This window comes from Leptopilina boulardi, unplaced genomic scaffold (genome assembly GCF_019393585.1).
Source record: "Leptopilina boulardi isolate dan_hultmark-lab unplaced genomic scaffold, ZJU_Lbou_2.1 LbouV2_216, whole genome shotgun sequence".
NCBI classification, from domain to species: domain Eukaryota; kingdom Metazoa; phylum Arthropoda; class Insecta; order Hymenoptera; family Figitidae; genus Leptopilina; species Leptopilina boulardi.
In genome coordinates, this window is record NW_026137770.1 from 2,066,445 (window position 1) to 2,089,836 (window position 23,392).

Genomic DNA, 23,392 nt, shown 5'->3' on the forward strand with positions numbered 1-23,392 from the left:
ATTTAATGTAATTAATTGATAATTTAAATTTTTTATTTATAACTGAGATTATTAACAATTTTTCTTGAAAATGTATTTTCTAAGAATTTAAAAACATGGATAAAATACGTAAAAGTTGAACTTTAAAACAAAACAAAACGACAATATTTTCTCCCTCGCTTGATAACAATACTTCTTTTTTTATTTAAAAAAAAAAAAAAAAAAAATGTATCTTGCTTCTTCCCATTTATTTTCAAAATGAAATAAATGTACAAAAAAACTCATTTTTCAAGCGTTCATTACTTTTTTTCTATAGATTAAAAAATGTTTGAAACTCTCGAGAAAAATCCATAATTTCTTCTTTGATGTCTATATGACCTCAATTAAAAAAACATACGATTTCTGTCATCATTGTTTCAAAGAACAAGAATACGTTCAACGAAATGAAAACAAATTGCAATGGCCACACCTTCAAGTACTTATATAATAATGAATAGATAAAAAAATGTTACTATTAATTTTTTGTTTTGATAAAGAACATGTGTGATATATATAAAAATATTTTTACCATATATTTTTCTCAAAATATGTTTTGCGCGTATGTAATGTAATCTGATCCATCAGATATAATTGTCTTCTTGAATAGTCTTTAACACACGCATTGTTTCCATAATTAAACATTATTATGTTCAAATTTGTAACCTGCGAAATTATAATAATTAAACTAGATTATATTCTTTTTTAGATAAAAAAAATTCCATTTTATTATGCACCAACCTTAATTATCAAGAATATCAAGCTTTTTAAATCAAAATATGAAACGAAAATTATTTATTAAAATTTTAATCAAATGCATTAGATGTATCAATTACATTAAATAAATAAAAAACCATTATTTTGCGTATTCGCAATAATAAACGTACTTTTTGTTCACAGAGTATGTGGCGATACTGAGTGTAATATTAATTAATGACCACAATCATTTTAAAAAAATCATTAAAAGTAAAATTAATTTTTGTTTTCATTAAATAGGACTTTGTTATAAACGCATTTATTAATTTTGATGATTAATAAAAGAAATTGTTTACAATAACATTTATTAATAATATTTATATTATACTTGCACTTTTAATTTAAGGTTAGAATCCTGTTGTATGACCACCGTATCCACTTTTCTATGTACATTAAACTCAACATTTGTATTGAACAAAAATGTCTTATTCAAAATAAATAGCCAGAGAATTATTATAAATTTTCAAAATTTCTTGATTACTTTTATTAATTTGTACAAAAAAGAACAACAAATGCAACAGATTTTATTGACATTTTGACAGTTTAAAAATCGATTTATTCGAGTTTGTAATATCGAGATCCCGGAGAAATCGAGATTTTTTTCCGTAAAATGTTCAGTAGCAGAATTTTTCCGAAAATTCTATCAGGAGCATAGAAAGTTGTAGAAAGTAACAAATCAAATTAGCCAATTAGAAGCCTTCTTTATTCATTAAAATATCAGGTATCAGGATTGTATAAACATTCAAAAATAAGAAGTAGCCATCGTAGCCATGTTGCAAAAAAGCAAAGACAAAAGTTTATGAATTATTGAATCTTGTTTTTTATGTTTTTGTGAAAAAAGTATGTTGTTTTTTCAAGAAAATAACATTTTATTTTAAGGTAAGATACTTATAATTTCTGATTTTAAATTCTAAATAATAAATTGATCTTATATATATGTATAATCATAATTTTATATCTTTATACATGTTTTTGATTTTTAAATTTTAACCTCAAAATTAAATTATTCTTTTTAAAAATTATTTCACATAGACACAAATAGTATCTTGTAAAAGTACAATAGGTACGTTTTTTTTAATTAACTAATTAATTTTTAAATAAATATATTAATAATATATATGACTTATTTAATTTCAGTATGAGTAGATTCGTTGTGCACTGTATTTTATTCTCTTTCCTCAACAATTTATAAAAGAGTAAAATTAAAATAAAAACAAAGATGCAATTTAAAAATAATTTATGCTTTGCAGAAGAACCAATTTCATTTGTCACCATTATTAATATTTTTGTTATTGTCACATGATTATATTATTTTATTCTTTACCTTTTCTTTTTTACAAATTTTCACAATTTTGACCTAAATCGTAATAAAAAACATAAATAATAAACCTTCTTTCGGTTCCTTAATAAATTTTATAAAATGTTTTCTTTTATTAAATTTTAACAAAAAAATCTGAAAACTTTTATAAAAAAAAAATAAACTATTAATAAATATAGTCACAAGTTAAAATAAAATTCTTTAATAAAGTTTATATTTCAGTAAAACTTATCTTTATATCACCTTTAAATGTTGTACATTATTTTCGAAGGATAAAAAAAGTACATTGTAACGTAAAAAATATAAAAGAAAAATATTATTAAAAAAAAATGGAGCAAACAAATTTTTTTTCTTTTTTCGTTTCATAATAAATTTTATAATTAATATGAAGCAGCTATTTTTGGTATTAAAATAAAAGTGCAATTTTTGTATGTGCTCGTGGCTTTGTATCTCTTTATATTTTATTTTCATTTATTTTAATTGTCTAATTACAAAAGTACTTAACAAATTCTTGAGGTGCACAACAAAAGGGGGTAAAAAGGATTCACAACAATGCAAAAGAAGTAATTGTAGAAAGACAATTTGTAACATGAATAGAACAAAAGGAGCCATTCTTTAGTGACGTATTTTTTCTTTTTCGTTCTACAAATTTTTCTCTAATATTTTATTGTTATACTCAATTATTACTATAATTAGGCATTTTTTTAATTAAATTATAAAAATTATTTTAAAAAATCGATTTTTACAATTTTTTTTTGAAGTTTAGATAAATAACAAGAAAATAATAATTAACCTTGATCTATGAGTAAATGAGTAAATCGTACAACTGTAACAAGGAAAATTACTGTTTTAAAGTTTAACTATATGTTTGAATATAGTTAGAGTTTCCGTTTTAACTTCCATTTCATCGTTGTACAATGTGTTTCTATTCAATATTCATGTTTCTCTGCGTCTCCATTGTTTAAGCCGTTTAGACTCTGAAATGTTTATGTTTAATCTATTTCTCTAAACCCTTTTACAGTTATATTTATTTCATTGAGATAGTTGTTCTCGCGAAACGTCATATTCAAAAATACAATTTTACGTTCCATTTCTGTCACACATGTGTTATAAACTTTAATTATTATTTATGCCCTATTACACATATGTGGTCCGAGAGTAAATATTATAATTTAAATACAAATTTCACATTGTATATAATGTTCGCAAAATTTTACTGCCTCTATATGGTATATTGCAAGTTGTAAAATTTTGTTTATCTGATTTAAAAAAAAAAAATTTTTTTTTAATGTTTAGAAAGATTTTTTTTTTAATTAAATAGAATTTTAATATATGTAATTATTTTAATAAACAATTAATTCTTTTATTTATTATTTCTTCATTTGTTGATATTGAAGTAGTTTACAAGCTTTATTTTTTTAGTAATAATTTAATAATAATTTTAAAAAAATATGATTTATTATAATGTTTTAGTATATTAAAATTGTTTATGATACTACATTTTATTCTTGTTAGCTATAAATTTGGTACGGTACTTAAAAATTTATGTTATACATAATTTTTTTTTTTTTATATATGTATAAAGTTTATTATTGTTGTTGTGATCAAGAAAATAAACTCATTGAATTTCTACGCATAATTTAGCATTTAAATTCGAATGGTTTTCTAGAGTGCGCGCAACATAATGAAATCTTGATCAATGGTAAACTTTTCATATTTCTGGTAAATTGAATATATATTTAGCTTCCGCAGGCGATTTTATTAAAAATGTTTACTTTACTTTATTTACTTTTTTTTATTCCTGATTTCACTTTAGTATTCGAATCTCTTTTATAAGAAATCAAATTCTTTCTTGCTTTTTTTCTATTTATTTACTTTCAACTCTAATGTACATTGTAAATTTTGTAATGTTTCTAATAATTTATTCGCATATTTTCAGAATTATCAAAAGATCCAATTTCAGGAAACTTGTTTCGAAAATTTGGAATTATTCTTGTATCAGAAATATTTTATCCAACATTTTGAAAATCCAAAATCTGGAATATTTTTGTATATATAAATATTGAAAAAGATGAAAGAATTTTTGAGGAATACAAAAAAGAATATAAGAGTATGTGGAAGGAATTTTACAAGAATAGTATCTACTTCAGTGTTCCATAATATACAGGTAAGAAATATTTTTAAAATATTTATTTTTAAAATAAAAAAATTCAAAATTTTAGTTATTAATTTAAAATAAATTTAATAATTAGTTAATTTATAAATTATTTAGGTAATTTAAATAGTAATTCTCTAAGTAATGGATTTTTCTACGAATTGAAAAGCTGATTTTTTATTATATGAAAATATTTATGATGATTGAATATTATACAATGATGGAATACTAGTCATTATAGGTGCGTGCAAAGATTCGTGAATCTTTACAGTATAAAGAAATAGTGATTGATAACTATCACAAGATTGATTAAACGAAAAATGATATCCAGAAATAAAGATGCTATTTACTAGTTCTCGATATATAAAAATAGAAAAACACAATTCCAGCATCATCAGAATCCATTTGATATAGCGTACACAGTCCTTTAAGTTGTGCCTTTTATAAGCCTACCCTTATATGATATAACACTAATCCAACTATCTCACATCTCGTTCCATATATCTATCTCTAAATCTAAATTCTGGGAGCATTGGCCTCATCGATTTTACTTCAGAGACTATACCCTTGTAGCGTGTTTCATATAACGTATACTTCATATTCCGAACACTACTCAAATATATATATATATATATATATATATATATAGTTTGAACTCTATGCTGTTGATAGAATATTTAAAAAAAGTGTGACTTATTCAGTTTATACTGCACTTAAGTTCCATTAGAGTAAATTTCATCTAATTAGGATTAATATTGTTTGACAGACAATTTTTACGCGACTTTTTCAATGTTTTTTTTTGTTGGAGTTCCAAACTTTAAAAAAAATTTTAAAATAGATGATAGAATTTCTATTTGATGGAATTTTTTACTAAACAGAATAGACGAATTTTTATTTGCATGAATTGTCCATTTTGGAAGAATTTATAAAAAAAAAATCGAATTTTCATTTGAAAAAAAAAGAAAAATTTCGACGTAAATTTTAAATTAAAAAAAAAATGTTTAATTCGCGCCTAAGTCTTTCTATATGTTTGCAGAAAAATGAAAATTTAAAGTTAAAAAAATTCTATCAAAGGAAAATTCATGTAAATAAAAATTCAGTGATATGGAAATTCTATCTTATAAAAATTCATCTAAATGAATATTATTCTGACAAATGAAAATTCGATAAAATAGAAATTTTCTACTATATGAGAATTTGTTTAAATAGAAATTCTGTTAAATAAATATTTCAAGAACTATAATAACACGGATAAAAGAAAATTCCATTAGCTAATAAAATTCTAATAAAATGAATTTTAGGACTTATTCATAAGTATCAAAAAATTTTAATTATACACTTGTTTTCTACTCGATTCAATTAATATTTAAATAATTAAATTTTTTACAATAAAATTAGTTGAGAAATGTGAATTTTACACTTAAAACGATTAAACATTAAATTATTTAAATTTCTATGATTTATAATTAATTTGTTCTTATAAAATTCCATACAGTTTAATTTGAATATAAAAATTGAATTTTATTGGCGATAAAAATCTACTTCAAATTTTTAATGTTTCTGTCACGTTTCCACACTTGTGTATATGTACAATAATTTTGCAACTATTTTTGCAAAAAAAACAGAAAAATTTTTACACCTTATTTCTAAATCTTAAAAAACACTAATGAAAATGGTGAATTAATCAATTTTTTTAATACAGTATTAAAATATATATCATCAATAAAATTTACATATATGTTAAAAAGTAGTATATAATAACTCAAAAATGCTGTAAATAACTCAGGTTCATGACTTAATGTAGAGTATACATATATATGTATAGTCTATAGATCTATTCGACCTTTTGCCAAGTACATATCCTAGAATAGAATAGAAGCATTAACGTAAGTTTTATGTTTCAGGATCAATAACCGTTACAAAAGCAAAGGCGCATAAATATCGGCAAGGATCGACTCTCTTCAGCTATAACATAACAGCTCACAGCAATAGAAGCTATACTCTCTTATGTGATATTACCTCTCTTTCTTTCTCTCTCTCTCTCTCCGGCTTACCTGGTGAAAAATGAGAGCCTCTGCATTTACCTGTACTCAGCTCAGCCAATCGGAGACAGAGACCTTCCTCGTTGTTGTCCTGTTAAAAGTGAGTGAGAGGAAAATTGAAACCTTTAAGAGGGATGGATATAATATATATAGGGAAGGATCTATATAAACTTTAGGTTTTTAAAGAAGGACACCCGATATAGGAGGCATTGTACCGCAGCCGTCATGCGTTCCAGGCATGGTTCCAGGTGCTGTTGTTGAAAGCTGAAAGCCAGTCGAGAGACTTGCTTTTGCTAAGGCTAAACTAACACATTATATATATTTTTTTCCCCCTTCTCCATGCTTCAAAAACCGATTGGTTCTCAATCCTCGCGGACACTCAAAACTTGCTCTTCCACTCAAAGTGTCGATTTTCACAAGTAAAAATTTAACTTTATCCTTTTTGTTTTGTTTTTTGTTGCCTCAGGCTCGGCACGTGTGTAATACTTTTTTTTTTCTTTTCATTTCGCTTTGCAAAAGTGTGTGTGTGTGTGTGTGTGTGTTGAGTATTCGTGTGTGAGGCATGTGAGTCACCACGGATACGACCCACAAGACCAGACGATATACTCCACAATAGTAGACCCGCGTGCAATGCGGATACTTGTGCGGCTGCAACTCTATGTTCAATTATTTTATTATTATTATTGTAAATAATAAGAGAAGAAAAAATTAGGATTTTTTTCATCTCTTTTTTTTTTAGTGTCAACTATTTTTTTTTTTTTTTTTTTTTTTTCTCCATAGAAATTTGTGAAGTTGATGTGTCTGTGTGTGAGAGGGTGAATAAAAAAAATCGTTTGGATAAAATTATTAAAGTTTTATTGATTTTCTCAATAATCATTGAGGAATACAATCACAGGATTTATATGGAAATTTTAATATAAAATAAAAATTATATTAATGATATAAGTGAAATTATAAAATACACTTGGTGCCTTTTGAAAAGCAAATATAGAAATATTTGAATTTTGTGTGTATGGAATTCAAGTTCTTTGCGAGAAGAAGAAGCATTCGAAGATCCACGCTGATTTCTGAGGTGGCACATTGGAAGAGAAATGAAGATGGATCAGACAAAGGACAATAAAAAGTAAGTTACATTTAAAAAGAACAAAGCCTTGGGTAAATCTTGGAGATTTAGTACAGCTAATGTTCTTTTAGGTTACTTTTTGTATTACAATTTTTTTTTCTTTTTTTTTTTTTTTTTTTAAGAATTATACTAGGTATAATTAAATATTTTTTATGCTCGAAAATAATTGTAAAAGAATAAAATGAAAATTGTTTTTCTTTAGCAACAAAACATTCGCTTCATATATGTGAAACAAAATTTTAATTTAATTTAATTTTGTTGACCTAACTAAAATAAAGTTGAAGAAAAAGTAATTTTTCCAGACTAACAATAAAAGACTTATAATTAATTAATTAATTATTTTAATTCATATTATTATTTTTATTAAATTTTTCCTTCATTTTTCATAGCTGGTTTCTTTGTTGTTTTTACAAGCCATTGATTAGTATCGAATTCTATAATTATAATAATGTCAATTTTCGATTATTTTACTTTCTAACAAACTTACATTGTGACCTTGCAAATTGTGTGGTTATGCAAGAAATACATGAATATTGTACTTATTTGCCATTTCTTAATCGCACTTAATGTAGTAAAAAGTAAGAATTAAGTAAGAGACCCTTGGCGGGAAAAATCATAATTTTCTGTATGCAATTCAAAAGAGAATATTTTTAGACATGATTTCTTTTTTGCAAATTGCATAAATTCCATTTTTTTCAGTATTTTTGGAAAAAAAATTTATATTTTGTATAAATAAAAATAGGAAAATAATCTTTTAAAATTAATTAATTAATCATGTAACTTATTTATTTATAAAAAAACACGGGCTGAGAATTCTGAGAATTGATTAGGTTAAATTGTTAAAATAATTTATATTTATTATATATGGGCAATTAGAAGTGTTTTTTGTCAAAATTTATTTCTTTTTATGTAAAAGAACATTATTAAAATTGTTTTTCGTTTTTTAACCTTTTGAAGAAAAATTAAAATTAATTATAATAAGTATGTATATAATTTATTTTGTATTAATAAATTAATTGAAATAGAAAATTTGTAAAGATTTTATAAATTTGATAATAAATTTTGTTAATAATTTGGAAAAAAAATGTGATTAGGTTTTATAAAATTTTAATTTTTGTTAGGCCAAGGAAAAAAGTCATAATAACTAAAATTTTGTTATTGTCAAACATAAAATATTTTTTGCAGTAAATTTATTTAAATATTTTTGAAAGATTTAATAACAAAAAATATAAAGGTACAAAATTAATTTATTAAATTTTTTTGTTTCAATTGATTTAGAAAAATATCTTATTTGTGAATAAAATTTCACACAAGTGTGCGGCAAAGCACAAAGGTTTTCTTCCGTGAAACAATTTTAAGAAAAGAGATAAAATTTATGTGTTGTGATTCCTTTGTCCATGGCATCTCACTTGGAAACGTGTAATCCTATACATGGAAATATGTAAAGAATTTCTAAGAGAATTTCCGATTATGTATATATTCACTATATAGTGTGTATGTGTATGTGTGTTATTTATACTTAAGTTTTACGAAAAAAAAGAACATTCTATAAGATTAGAAAGTTCCTTTCAGAAATAATTTCGCGAATTCTCAACTTTTTTTTTTAAACGCAATATATTTTATAATAAATGACAGAACAATAATATCCATTTGAATGAGTTCACGTTTCGGTAATCGCGCTTTACGAGCATTCTTTGTTCTTCAACATATCATGCAGGAAGCTGACTGATTGTTAAACAAGTGTCTACTCGGTTTAATAACCCATAATATGCACATGTAGCTTTTCCACAGACGACAGCACAGGTGGTTTTCAAGGAATCAAGCTGCAATGGTTCTCATTTTATACTCAAAACGCTATAATTTCATTTTGCATCGATGTTGAAAAGAACAAAATTTTAAGTATTTAAAAAATAAATTAAAATTATTTTTAAATTAATCATACAAAAATTAATACGGTGTCAGAAAAAAAAGTCAATTTTTTTTTATTAGGTAGTATAATTTTTGTTTATATACACCGTATCAAGTTTGTTCTTATTTTTTTTGTATTTAAATATTTAAATTTCAAAATTATTATAAAACTAAATGCAAACAGCAAGAAACTTTAAAATGAGAACGTAAGCTTGGAAGCAAAAATAAACTGACAACTAAAATGAAAGGGAAATAATAAAAGGGGAAAAATATGTTAAAAAGTAAATGAAAGAGTGTGTTCTTTCATTTTAATAATGAAGAAAAAAAATAGAGAAAATAAAAACAAAATGTGAAAAAAATATATTGTGAATTAGAAAAAAGGTGCTAAATTTTTTTTTGAAAATTACAATTGAATAAATAAATTTTTATATATATATATATTATATACAGGAAAGAAAGACTACTTTTGCAATAAAATCTATTTAAACACCTCTTATATACTCTCTCGTGATAAAAGTAGGTTGAAGCAGAGGCGATTTAATTAAAGCATTAAATTAAAACAGAGAGTATTACAGGCAAGGGATAATAACTGTGTCTACTACAGTTTAAGAACTCGAATTCAAAACAAACGCGACGCGTGTATATAGTAATTCGCACAAAATTCTCTTCTTTGTTACAACATTTTACTCACATATAATATTTTGTGAACTAGAAAATAATAAATTTACGAGAAATTAAATTATTGACTGATAAATAATTTATAATATTTTGTGTAAAATATTATTGTAATGAAATTATATTTTTTGTAATTTTATTTTCATTTTATACATTAAAAAGAAAATAATTTTTTTATCTTTTTTATTGCAGAATCCCTCCAGCTGGAGCATTGCCATCCATTTCAATGCCACGAGTTCCGGGAAATTCTTTACCAAAAAGCACTATAGGATGTAAGAAAAAATCTTGGAAACGGAAGATTATTCCTTATCTAGCATGTCTCGCTCCATTCTCAACAATTTTAGCCATGCTCTTCATTTGGAACCAAGTCGCTGAATTCAGGTATAATATATGTAATAAATTTTTTTCAAATGAAGGGTAGAATGACAAAAGGGGTCAAGCGCCAATTTATCGAAAATGAGGTTTTTGCATAAAAAAATCAAGAAAATTCATTTACACATTTCTGTAGAAGGATTTCCTTTTTTATTGCGTATTTAAATAAGTTTTTAATAAAAATTAAATTAATAAAATAGCTTCAAATTTACTTTATTGCAACCTGATTGAAAAACAAAAGAAAGTGGTGAGTCAATAATATTATCAAAATAAAAAAAAATATTATTATTTTAGGTTTTATTTTAATATTTTATTTTAATTTTATTTTAATAATATTTTAATTAATAAAATTAATAATAATAATAATAATGCACATTCAATTTTAAACAATTTTAAAATCATTTTGTTATTAATTTTTAAATATTTTTATGGTTATACTAAGTGAACAATTGAATTTAAAGATGAAAGTATTGCTCAATTCCAAAGCAAGCAATTAATTCGTAATTTTCTATAAAACAACCAATTTTTTAAAGGAATTTTTTTTTCTATTCATTTCGTCGATTCCATAGAAAGAAACTAATTTTCCAGTTTTTCTTTAAACTGTATATTTTTTTTATAATTAATGCTTAAAGAAAATGTGCGCAGTTGATATAACCTCAAGGAACCACAGTTTTTTTTAATTTTATCGTTAATATGTAGGTTTATTTCAACAAATTTTTGTTTATTTATTAAAACATACTAATATATCGAAACGGTTTTCTCAGTTTTTTTTTAAATGACCTGCAAAATTTTTTAAAATGTTTTTTTTACTTCCTGTAAAAACAGTGAATTGGCGCTTGACCCCTTTTGTTATTCTACCCTTCAAATATACCATACAAAAAAAATTGAAAATGTTCAATTTTAAATCGAATGAAAATAATATTTTTTAATAGCGAAAGTTAATATTTCTTAATTTCTATATTTTCCACATGTAGACAATAATTTATATTGAAAAGGGGAAAAAACGAAAAGCGAATGAAAAATTAATTCATGAGATGTATGAACATATAATTTTTATCTTACATTTTTGCCTTGTAAAATGTATTTTTTAATGACTTTCATTTAAGAAAAGACAGAAAAATTCTGTTAACGAAAAGCGCGGAAGTGAAGTTATAAAACAAAAAAAAAAAAAAGTAGGGGTTGCTTGGTCTTGAACCGAAGAAGATGTCGAGGGTTGTTCTCATCTTTTCAAGATAAAAGTGCTACAGAGCAAGAGAGCTACTTCATAATTTAATCTGACCGAGTTTCCGAACCTATTTACCCTCCAGTGTTGTGTGCGCAATCGAATAAACCAGTGCTATATAAAAAATTCACCCTCCCTTACTACACCAAATATCGTTGTTATATTTCTATAAATATTTTATGTATTCCAAAAGCAATGTTTTTCAATGTTCTATGCGCATAATAAATTTCTCTTCTTTTAGTACCAAAAAAAAGTAGAATATTGAAATGAGAAATTATAGTAAAAGAGGTAGAAGCAATAATGGAAATACCGAAGAGAGAAAATTTAGGAAAAAAAAACTAAATGAAGTAGTATATTCTCATTTAATTAATAAAAAAAGATAATAACGAAAAAAGTGGAAAATAAAAGAAACATAGCAGAAAATATTAAATTAAATAAAAGAACGGTATATTTAGAAAGTGTAAATTTCAAGAAAGAAGAAATGAAAATGCACGTACGAGAGGAAAAATAAAATTATGTCGAATACGTTCATTTTCTTCCATTCGCCTTTTTCTCTATATGCAAATTATACTTCACAGATAAAATTCGAAAAAAATGTCCAAGAATCAAAATCGATAAAGTCACGTGTAAAAATGTAATTCAAATTTTCATCTTTTGATTTAAATCGGAAAAATTTTCTTAAAATTCAATTTTGTCTAATATAAAAACAAATTATTATTTATTTAATAATTTTTTATTTATTCAAAATTAATTAATAATTATTAATTAAATGTGAATACTTGTTTCTCCACTAAAAATTGCATTGAAATTTTTGTAATTGTAAAGATTTTTCCCCCAAACATTATTGAATGAATGGTATTGTTAGTTCCAGGAGGCAAGCATTCGATGCAAATTTAACCAGAGATTACGTGCTGGACCGTGTTTCAATGGATAATCCCCAATTGGTCGCATACATTCGGGAAGTCGAATTGAAAGTTACAACTAGACAAGATCCTTTGAATGTTTCTCAAACCGAGGAAGAAAAGGCAGTGTCTCAAATTCTTCAGGGAAAACGTGATGGAGTTTATTTAGAATATATTAATCGAGTAAGAAACATTTTTTCTTAAATTAATTTCAATCACTTTTTATTAGTTTTGAAAAAAAATTTCTTTTTCTTTTTAAAAATAATTTAGAGGAAATTTTTTCTCTTTTAAAAAATTAATTAAATCAGTAAAAAATATTATGTTCCCATTTTTAAGGAATAATTCATTAGTCAGCAAAAACTAAGTTTTCCTTTTTAAAATTATAATTAGATACTTAATAGAAAATAAGTCTTCTTTGAAATTTAATTAAAGACTTTATTTTATTTTTACTTTAAATTTTAATTACACATTTGTTAATTTAAAAATTGTACAATTTAGAATTTTACATTAGTTCCAGAGATCGTGGAAAAAATTTAGATATTTGAAACTATTTAGAAATCCTGTACCTACATTTATTTTTATTTTTCACCTAAAATGAGTCAAGAGTCCCTTAATTGTGAAAAATTAAATTCTTTCCTGTTTAAAATAACTTTGAAATTGAGAACATAAATTCCTTTTATGTTTGACAATATTAATTTACTTTCAGAAAATAAATTATAAATTCCATTTTGTTTTAAAATTAATCTACAGTGAAACAATAAATATGATATGTAAAGAGAAAGAAATTGTTCCTTTCTATTGAAAATTAATTAAATTAGAAAATATTTGTGTTGCACTATAATTAATTAAAAGTTCTTGTATTAATTAGCTAATAGAAAATAAATTTACTTTTATTTTTGAGGAAAAGATAATAAATAAACATTATGTCTCTCACCGTGCGTTCAGAAGTAATTTAATAATTTGTTGATTGCGTATTCAATTTCTTAAATTAAAGCAATTAAATACTTCTAAGTTTTATACCATTCAATTCTCTCCGTGGTAAATGACAAACTTTTAAACCCTTTCGTACACTTTGTGGAAATCTAATTTAAATCCTTTGATGCTAAAATCCTACCCAATGCTTTTAAATTAAAAGCGATAAAGTAAACCACTTTTCTAACATCAAACGATGAATTATATGAAAATTTATGAGTTTGAACAAAGAGTTTGTGATTAAAATCTTCACAAGAATGAGGCTTGTTTTATTTTAATTATTTTGTATTGTTTTTGAATTTTACATCAGAGCTGTAAAATATTGTTCTGTATTTTAATTTATTCATTATTACATTTCCATCATTAATATTTTGCTTCTTATATTTTAGTGCCCTAAAATAAGTAGGGTTTCAAAAGGTTTGTCTGTAGACAATTTTGCTTCCAACGATGACTCGAGAAAATCTTATTGGACCAACTTGAAGCTGCATAGAAAAAACTAACATAAAAATAAAGTCTCACATTTCGTTGGAGACAGATAAATTTATTCAATAATATAAAAAATATTAAAACTTTAAACATTTTTACTCCTTCCCCCCCACAAATAAAATATTTTGAATGTAAATTCATTAATAAAATTAGATAAATTTATAATAAATATATATATGTTTTTTTGTGTGTATATTAGATGGGAGCAGTATCAACAACGACCTGGTTAGAGTCAGCCCTGAATTGGAAGGGAGTAATAGTGCTGACGGATCCTAGAAGTTCCTTTCACGTTCGAAAGAGCAAGAGAAACCCAAAAACAAGGGTTCTTCACGCCTGTCTTAGCACAAACAAAAATACTAAAGAGGTGAGCTGAAATTATTTCAGATAGAATATATATTGTGGAGAATAATAATTAATTGTTGAGCAGAATTGTTTGAAAACTAAAGTAAATTTCAACAGTGTTCTAAGTCAGTTGGTATTATTATAAAATTAAATAACCAAATTCATGTTTCTTGCATTCTTGTCTGATTTTTTAAATAAATTTTTTCTTATTTTCATCAACTTTATGTTTGACTTTATAGATACCTTATCATCAGGAGAGTGAGGTACAAGTGACAAAATTGGGCGAGGGGCCAAATAGTCTCATCACACCGGATGAAAGTTTTCCAACCACGAGACTTAAGTGCTTTCCTTTATACAGTGTTCTTTTGGCGTATAACGCCACGCTTATAGATTATCTCAGCTTGGATAGTTCTGATGCTCAAGATGAAGAACAGGTGATTATAGTAATTAATTTTTTTCAATTTTTCATACTGACTGCTAAAAAGGGGATATATTTTATTTTTAAATAACGGAATTTTTAAGTTTTTTTCAAGGGAAAAGGGACCAGTAACTAAATTATCAATTATTTTTTTCTTATATGCAAAATCTTTCGTTGCTATATAAAATATAATTTATAGAATAGAATAGACATGTTTTTATTCAATATTCTTAGATTTTATAATTTTTCATATTCTTTTTTGACTTCTTTATAATATGTGTAAATTTATTATTATTTATTTAATTTTTCAATTTTTTAAATGTTTTTTATTTCAGTTTTTTTATTTTTCATTTCAAAAAATATTTTTGTACTTTTCCTTTTTTTAAATATATTTTTAAAAATAAAATTGGAGAATTTTACAATATACCTAATTATATTTTTTAATAAACATAAAATTAATAGAAATAATAAAATAGGAATTAATTAACAATCTCTTTTTTGGTGATTTTGTCAAAAGGTTTACGAACCACATGTGGGAAATACATCTGGTATTTTAGAGGGTGTTTGGGGTTACGTATATATATATTCTGTGCTTACATCTGGCACTTCAGTGGGAGTGGTGACGGGTTAGAATTAGCTCAGCTTATTTTTCCATCTATTTTGGAATCTAATAAATCCGTCGCTTTAGTCTCCATTTTATCCACGATTTAATTCCTTTAGTAATTAATTACTTAATTAATTCTTTAATTTTGAATTCATTTTGATAAAAATTATTCTTTCTTATTTTTACTTCATTTCCAGTTCATCTTATTTTCTTCTTTTTTTTAAAAAAAAATCGCTTAAAATCACGATTTTCCTCCCCGTTTTTCAATAAATGTCTATTACTTTAATTTTTTGTAAAAGTAGAAATTATTTTTTACTGCAGACGTTTACTTATATTTTCTCTAAACAATAATTTGTAATTAAATTTTTAATATTCTTCTTTTTAAGAAAAAATATTTCTCTTTTTATTTAAAAAGAATCTAAAGTTGAAAGAAAAATTCTTTGTAATATATTTTTACGTTATATTTGCAATTTTTTATTACATTTTTTCTGATTTTATTTTCTATTGAATTTTTTTAACGCTTCTCCTTGTTGCTTATATCGCGGAAAAAAAATTTTTTTTACGAAAGTTTCACGAACTATTTTTTTCCGTAATATATTATATTATTGAAGAGAAATATATATATACGTATGTGAATTTATTTTTTTGCAGGTGCTGGACACAATTCCTTGGGATAAAATTCGAATCTCGGTGCTATCAATTCACTGGAGTCCACATCATGGGGAAGCTGAGACAAAAAGTTTGATTGAAAAACTCTCCAGTAGAAGATATAAGCTTCATCCCTCATCATACAACGGCAAATTAATATTCCATTACGCTAGACTTTTGAAAATATAATTTTTATAAGTTTACATTTACTCTTTCTCTCTTTAGAAAAGTAAGATTTATATGATATTAATATTATGAAAATAATACGAATGGAAGAATCCAAGCATAATATCTTTTGAGAATTATTCAAAAGACAATTCAATAGAATATTGTCTTAATTTCATAATTAACTCGAGTAAAGAACAAAAGTTAAGTAAGATACATAAATTTCAAAAATAAAAGAATTTTATTATTATTAATTAACATTACAATATTAATATAAATAATATTAGTATTATAATGAATACGAAATTTGTAATAATTATAATGAGCGCATTTTTTGTACACGAAAAAGACGTGCCACGTGTCACGTAGTGATAACCAGTGAGCTATTCTAAATAATTAAAATAAGGGCCTTACTAGTAACTAAGATATTTTTTTGTTTTTTTTTCTTTTGTTTGTTAGATTTAGTAGTATTAGGAGTACCTTAATTAAGTAATAATTAACGCCCAAGTAGAGATAGAAAATATTCTGTGACTGATACTTAAACTTCCGTTTAGCTTTAAGTTAGTTATCAATTTATTATTTTTCGTGGATAATTGTAGACGCTACTCAATTTAACAAAAATGAAATATTTTAAGGGCGCGTGATACAATATTATAAGTCGAGTCACGATATTTAAAAAAAGCCTTAATTAATATTTTGGAAAAAAGCCTAAAGTATAAACTTATCATTAATTTACTTATTTCAGTGAATTATTTATTTAATGTAAATTAATACAATTTATACAAATATTAATTTTTTTTTTTAAATAAATGTAAATTCAATTTAATTAATTGAAATTTTTTTGAAAATGTTTCTGTAAAAAAAATAAATGTAGATTATTATATTCATAATAAAATGTTTAATAATTAGTTATTAGATTTATAAGTCAAATTTGAATAATTGTATTTTATTTAAAATTGTGTTTCACGCCCTTAATTGAAACGAGATTTGCGTTTAATCAATTAATTAAATTATTTATTGAAATATAGGAGAATTTACTTAATTGTCCACGAGAGTTTTTTTTTAGATCTCTGATATACATTTAGAATTAAATCTCGTATTTTCATATACTTTAACTTTTTATATTTTATTTTATATTTTCGTTAAAATAAGAATTATGTATTAATAAATTGATAATACTCGTGATTGGGATACGTTCTTTTTTAAATTATAAATATCAGTATCTCATTTCTTTCGTCTCGAAAATTATTTGTTACTAATTGTGCTTTATAATAATACAATTAAACAGAAATCTTAACAATTTTGTATAGGATAAAAAAAATAATATCTTTGCCTAAATTGTACCTATCTTTTTTTTAGAAACAATAAAATTTATAATATTACGTATTTTGGAATGGAATGCGTTTTAATTTTTATATTAATTATCTATATGTGGAAGTAATAAATATTTTTTTCTCACAAGAATATTATAATTTTTTTTTTTTTTTTTAAATTAAAAGATGCCATTCCTTGTGAATATTTAATCTGCTTTTGCGTTTTTGCATAAATTCTACGTGATAATAATCGTTTTGAATAATAAATTTCTTAATGATGAGCTCTTAATGCGAAAATATTTCAAGTGCAGTTAATTAATTGAATTCCAATGCAGTTTTCCGTTACTATTTTTTTTGTTCTCTCTCTCTCTCTTTTTTTTTATTTCAAGTGTGAGAAGTTTAAATAGTACTATGTAAATATATACATATTGTTGTAGATGAAGAGTCAAGAAATTTATCGTAACTTGTTAAATATTGACCCACGCTTATTTAATGACATGAGAATTGCTTTAAAACTGTTATTTTACTAAGATGAGAATGGGTCATATGGGCTATCTAAAAATTAATTAAGAGAATTTATTTTTATTATTTTATTCTCTTGAAAATAAAAAAAAAAAATGTAGAATTAAAATCATATAATGTAAGTGAAGGTGTCATATGGAAGTTTTTTTCGGAAATTATAATATTTATAAAATGAAAAATAGAATTTATTAAATTCTTTTTGACGAAATTGTATAATATCATCTTTTTGTGTTGTTTTAATTTTCTGTTAACACTACAGGTGGTTGTGAAATATTGAATGAGTTTTTAATATATGTACTGGTATTTCCAATTTGTAGTTGACAGAATATTTTCTTAATAGCTTTAAACATTCATTAACGAAATTAATTTATCAATTTTACAAAATATTCGAATATTTTACATTTAAAATATTAATTTACACACTATTAATTGATTAACAATAAAATTCAATTATTCAAAAAAATTAATTTATATTAAAATTTTTATTTCATTCAATTCATTTATTAAAAATTTCAATTACTTTTATATACATACAATTATTTTTTTTAATTCAATTACATTAAATGTGATATATTATTTTTTATTTATTCAATTTAAAATAATGGAATAACTAAAGAAGATACAGGAAGTTTAATAAAAATATATATTCAGGTCACGATCAATGAGATCTGTAAAGGAAGACACGTGATTCGATTTTTATTCTCGATTTAACACTGTTAGTGGTAAGAATAATGTTGAATTTTTTTTTATTCCTTTTTTTTTCATTTTCATAATTCTATTTTCTTTTTTTTAAAGGAGAGATGCTTTTCCTACAACAGAAAAGAAAAAAAGAAAATATATCCTTAATGAATAATACTTGGGAACAAAATACCCGTAAGCAATTTAATTTTCACTTTGCTTGACGATATTTAATCGCGAGAAATGGAAAATAGTCTCGGTGTAAATTTTTCCTATAAAAAAAAGAAAAAAAATAGTTAATACTCCGGTGTGAGAGAAATGGAATTATAATTTAATTATAGAACTTTTTTTAATCTTAGGTTTTTTATTCTTCAATTTCTCCCATACCTACTGTATATTAATTATTAATTCACATATGAAAATGAAGATCATGTAAAATAGTCAAGAGTATAATAAAGTACATATCTTGAAAAAAAAAAAAAAAAATTAACGAGGTAAAAAAGATCGAGAAAGGATTCAGAAATTCTGAAAGTAAAAAAAAATAAGCGAAGGGAGAAAATTAAATTCTTTAGCGGTTAGGTATTAAAGTATTATTTAAAAGAGTTGAAAATGTGGAAAAAATTTCATTTCTAAAGAGTCACTTTCATTTTATTAAACATCTGCGAATTAATATTCAGTGAATGAGCATTTAAAAACAAAATTTTCTTCATTGTTTTTGAGAAAATAATATTACATTTAATATCAATTTTTAAAAAATAATTTTTGAATTTTTTCAAATAAATAATATTTATGTAAAATAATTAATTTGAGAATTTAAAAATTGCTTAAATGTTTAAATAAATAAAAATTAGTTTCAAAACTCTTGAAATTTTTTTTCAACTAATAGAAAATTAAATTAAATGAGTATCCTAGAAAATTTTTTTTTGATTCATCAAATTAATGGTGAATTCATGTGAGTTACTATTCTTCACTTAGTGAATAACTCTATTATCGTAAAAATTTCTTTAGAAAAGGGTGTGGATTAAATTGTAGGTATGTGTATATATATAGGGAATTACTATTGATTCTTTGTTATCATATAACTTGATTTTTTCAATTAGCGTAGATAAGTTGAAGATTAGAGATAATGTCTCTAAGATAATAAAACGATGGTTCCATAGTAATTAGTGCAGTCAACGATTTCTTCTAGTTCTTATGGTCATTCTCTTTCCACTTGTCGTACCTTCAAAGAAAGAAGTAAAAAAAATTATTTCCTTACAATTTCATTTGATTAATAATAAATGTTAGAATACATTTAAGACAAAAATAATTTTCCAATTTTATAAAATATTAATAGCAGTAATGGAAGGGACTGGAATTCTTAGTAATGTTCCAGTCAAACAGGATGGAAAGAAACTTTGGCAATATCTCGCTGCATCCGCTGGTAATTTTCAAACTTAATAAAGTTTTTCATTTATTTTTTTTTATTGTTCTTTATTTTTGTTTAAAATAATTTAATTTTCAATTTATTATAAACAAATAATAATTAAAATTGTTAAAAATTTTTTTAATAATTTTTTTTTTTTTAAAAAAGAAAAATATAAAAGATATAATAATTTTTTATAAAAACAAATTAACTAGTGGGAAAGAAAAAATTCTAAAACTTTGTAAAAAGTACACAATGGAGAAATAAAAAATCTATAAAAACAAATTATAATATATTATAATAATAAAATTAATAAATAAATTTGTAAATGTTTCTAATTTCTTGTGTAATATTTGTATAATAAAAATTTTATAATTTAAATAATAATAATAATGTCTTTTTTATTAATTTAACTCAAATTTTATGATAATTTTTCATTATTTTGTTGCAAAAAGTATAGAAATGCATTTTGACTTAATTTTGAGATCTCTTTATTTTTGTCATTCCAAATTCTTTGTTATATTTGTATAAAAATGTAATTATTTTGAGAAAGTTTTTCCAGAATGTTTAAAGTGTAGTGAATCACTGTGAATTTATTCTAATTACTGCAGCAATAATTATAATAAGTATCTTATTTATTAAAAAGTGTAATTTTATTTATTTTAAAAAATGAAAATTTTTTAATTAAAATTTAATCAATTATATTAGAGATTGGTTCAAAATTTTAATTATCTTGACATGAAAATAAGATATATATTAACTCTTTGAAGGATTTATTGTGAATTAAAAAAATTATTAAAATTGTTTATTGTCAGTGACTTTGAAATTCTTTTTTTTTCATAAACTAAAAACAAAACAGTGAAAGAAATCATTTATCTACTAATTGTGTAACAATAATCTATATATATAATTACTGTCTATCTTCCTCATATACTTGAGTTTATCCTTAGCAGTACTAGAAATTAAATATAAAAACACGATAATTAAAATGTAATAAAAATAATAAAAATTCAATTATTGAATTTACCAATCGAGATATTTTAATTAAACAAAAATTGATTTTCGATTTGGTTTTTTTTTTTTTAAAAAAAGATAATGTTTTAATATTGAAATATTGAATTTTTGTTCAAAGTTATAAATTTTTAAAACTACATCAATAAATTAATATTCAAATAAAATTAAATCATAAGTTACGTTAAATTATAAGTAACCTGAGATAATAACTTTTCTCTAAATTATTTATTTATTGAATAACGGGATAAGCCCCAATTAAATAAATTTATTTATTTTATAAATAAGTTAAATTATTTATAATAATACACTGAAAGACTTTTCGTTTGAAAAATTAATATGATTTGTTTGAAAATGAGGATAATTCTGTTTTTATGCGATTTAATCGTATGAATCGTGTTTAAGACAAATCATACCGAAAATTAGTATGGTCATATTAACATTCAGTATTATTTGGTTGAAAATTGTTACATTTCATACGACTAAATCGCATAAAAACAGAATTATCCTCATTTTCAAACAAATCATATTAATTTTTCAAACAAAAAGTCTTTCAGTGTAATAACAGAGTAGTGCAGGCATTTAGATTTAATTTTAGTATTTTCTTTTCTTTTGTAAATTTTTATTTTTCTACTACTTTTGTACGATTATTTTTATAAAAAAAAAATAAATATTTCATTTAAAATTATATTTTAAAAATATTAAATTGATATAATTTACAAACTAATTTTATAAAAAATCAAAAAATTTCAAAATTTTCTGATATTGTCTTTAAAAAACAAAAAAATTAAAATTCCAGCTTCAATTTTGGCTCTTGGCGTTGGCACCGTATTGGCATGGTCGTCACCAGTTTTTGATATGTTAAAAAAAGATGATTCATTTCTAAAATTAACAACATCAGAAGAATCGTGGATTGGCTCTTTACTTGCAATTGGAGCAATTGTCGGTGCTTTTCCAGCGGGAAAAATTGCCGATATTATAGGACGAAAAAAATCAATTCTTTCCTTGGCAGCACCATTTCTTTTGTCATGGACGATTATTCTTTTTGCAAACTCGGCAATTATTCTTTGTATTGCCAGATTTATTGCTGGCATTGGAGTTGGTGCTGCTTGTGTTTTGGTACCGACGTACATTTCTGAAATTGCCGAAGCATCGGCTCGCGGTACATTAGGATCAATTTTTCAACTATTTTTAACTGCCGGCATTGTATTTTCATTTCTCTTTGGAACACTATTATCTTACATGGGATTTACAATTATTTGTGGAATGGTGGAGATTGTCTTTCTCGCATGTTTCTTTTGGATGCCAGAGTCACCCGTTTGGTTGGTGGTAGGTTTTTAATTAATAAAAAAAATTTTTTTTCACTTTAATTATTTTCCTTCAATAACAATATTCAAAGAAGTATTTTTACTTTTGATGTTGTATTTAAAATTTTGTAAATTCTTTATCAAAAATTCAAAAGTAAATTAGTACCATATAACAAAATTTTTTGTCCCAACAAAAATAATTTTGTTATTCAAATTAATTTGTTACCACATGATAGATTTATCAAGTTACTTTTGGTATCATAGTACTTTGGAACCAGAATAGTAAAAAAAAACTTTATCACAATTTGGTTAAAAATTACTTTTTGTACCATGATTATAATAAGAATTACTTAATTTTGTAATTTTGTAAAATAGAAAAAAAATTATTTATTTTGAAAAACGAATTATTGCTTAATTTTTATTTACACATAATGATAGTAGAAAAATTGTAATTTGTTATAGCATGCTAAAATAAAAATGATTGAATTTTTTTTTTTTGAAAAACGAATTAATGCTTAATTTTTGTTTAAATAGGGTAAGAGTAGAAATCCAGAAGCAACAATTGCTATGACTATTTTAAGAGGAGACGTTTATGACCAGAGTGCCGAGTTAAATAGTATACAAAGAGAAGTTGAAGACTCCTCTTCAAGAAGAAGCTCAATATTTGATTTGATTGGCAGTGTTGCAGCAAGAAAAGCCACATTGGCTTGTTTAGCTGTGATGATCTTTCAGCAATTGTCTGGAATTAATGCCGTCATTTTCTATACAAGTCAAATTTTTAGCGATGCAGGAAGTGACATGGATTCGGGTTTAGCATCAATTTTAGTTGCACTAGTGCAGGTTATTAATTAATTTTATTTTTTTTTTTAATATTAATCATTATGAACAGTTAATTTCAAAAATAGATTTCGAATTTAATTAAAAATTGAATTGAATTGATGAAGTAATTTATAATTATTATGTAAAATAATTATTTGCAATTACTAATCAATATCGTTTAAAAAATATGTTGATAATTTAAAAAAAAAAATTC

The 23,392-nt window shown here is 23.6% G+C and overlaps 2 protein-coding genes across 6 annotated transcripts in view; both read left to right on the forward strand.

The window, feature by feature from the left end:
* The first annotated feature begins 1,507 nt into the window (after positions 1–1,507).
* On the forward strand, positions 1,508–16,161 carry LOC127279376 (protein Star-like). Of its 5 annotated transcripts, none has more exons than XM_051301694.1 (9): positions 1,508–1,650; positions 4,029–4,256; positions 6,149–6,705; positions 7,067–7,409; positions 10,185–10,373; positions 12,452–12,671; positions 14,146–14,310; positions 14,528–14,722; positions 15,962–16,161. In XM_051301694.1, the coding sequence occupies exons 4-9, from the start codon at positions 7,378–7,380 to the stop codon at positions 16,145–16,147; spliced, it is 987 nt and encodes a 328-aa protein (XP_051157651.1). In that variant the 5' UTR covers positions 1,508–1,650; positions 4,029–4,256; positions 6,149–6,705; positions 7,067–7,377; the 3' UTR covers positions 16,148–16,161. The 5 variants fall into 5 exon arrangements, with proteins under 5 accessions (XP_051157651.1, XP_051157652.1, XP_051157653.1 ...); XM_051301695.1 differs by having other exon boundaries at positions 7,311–7,409; XM_051301696.1 differs by having other exon boundaries at positions 6,149–6,386; positions 7,311–7,409.
* Positions 16,162–19,791: 3,630 nt separating this feature from the next.
* Positions 19,792–23,392, forward strand: part of LOC127279513 (uncharacterized) — a 28,697-nt gene continuing 25,096 nt past the window's right edge. The window contains exons 1-3 of the mRNA XM_051301909.1: positions 19,792–20,059; positions 21,852–22,381; positions 22,894–23,199. Coding sequence (XP_051157866.1) covers positions 19,978–20,059; positions 21,852–22,381; positions 22,894–23,199 — 918 coding nt within the window. The 5' untranslated portion in view covers positions 19,792–19,977. The remainder of the gene's footprint in view (positions 20,060–21,851; positions 22,382–22,893; positions 23,200–23,392) is intronic.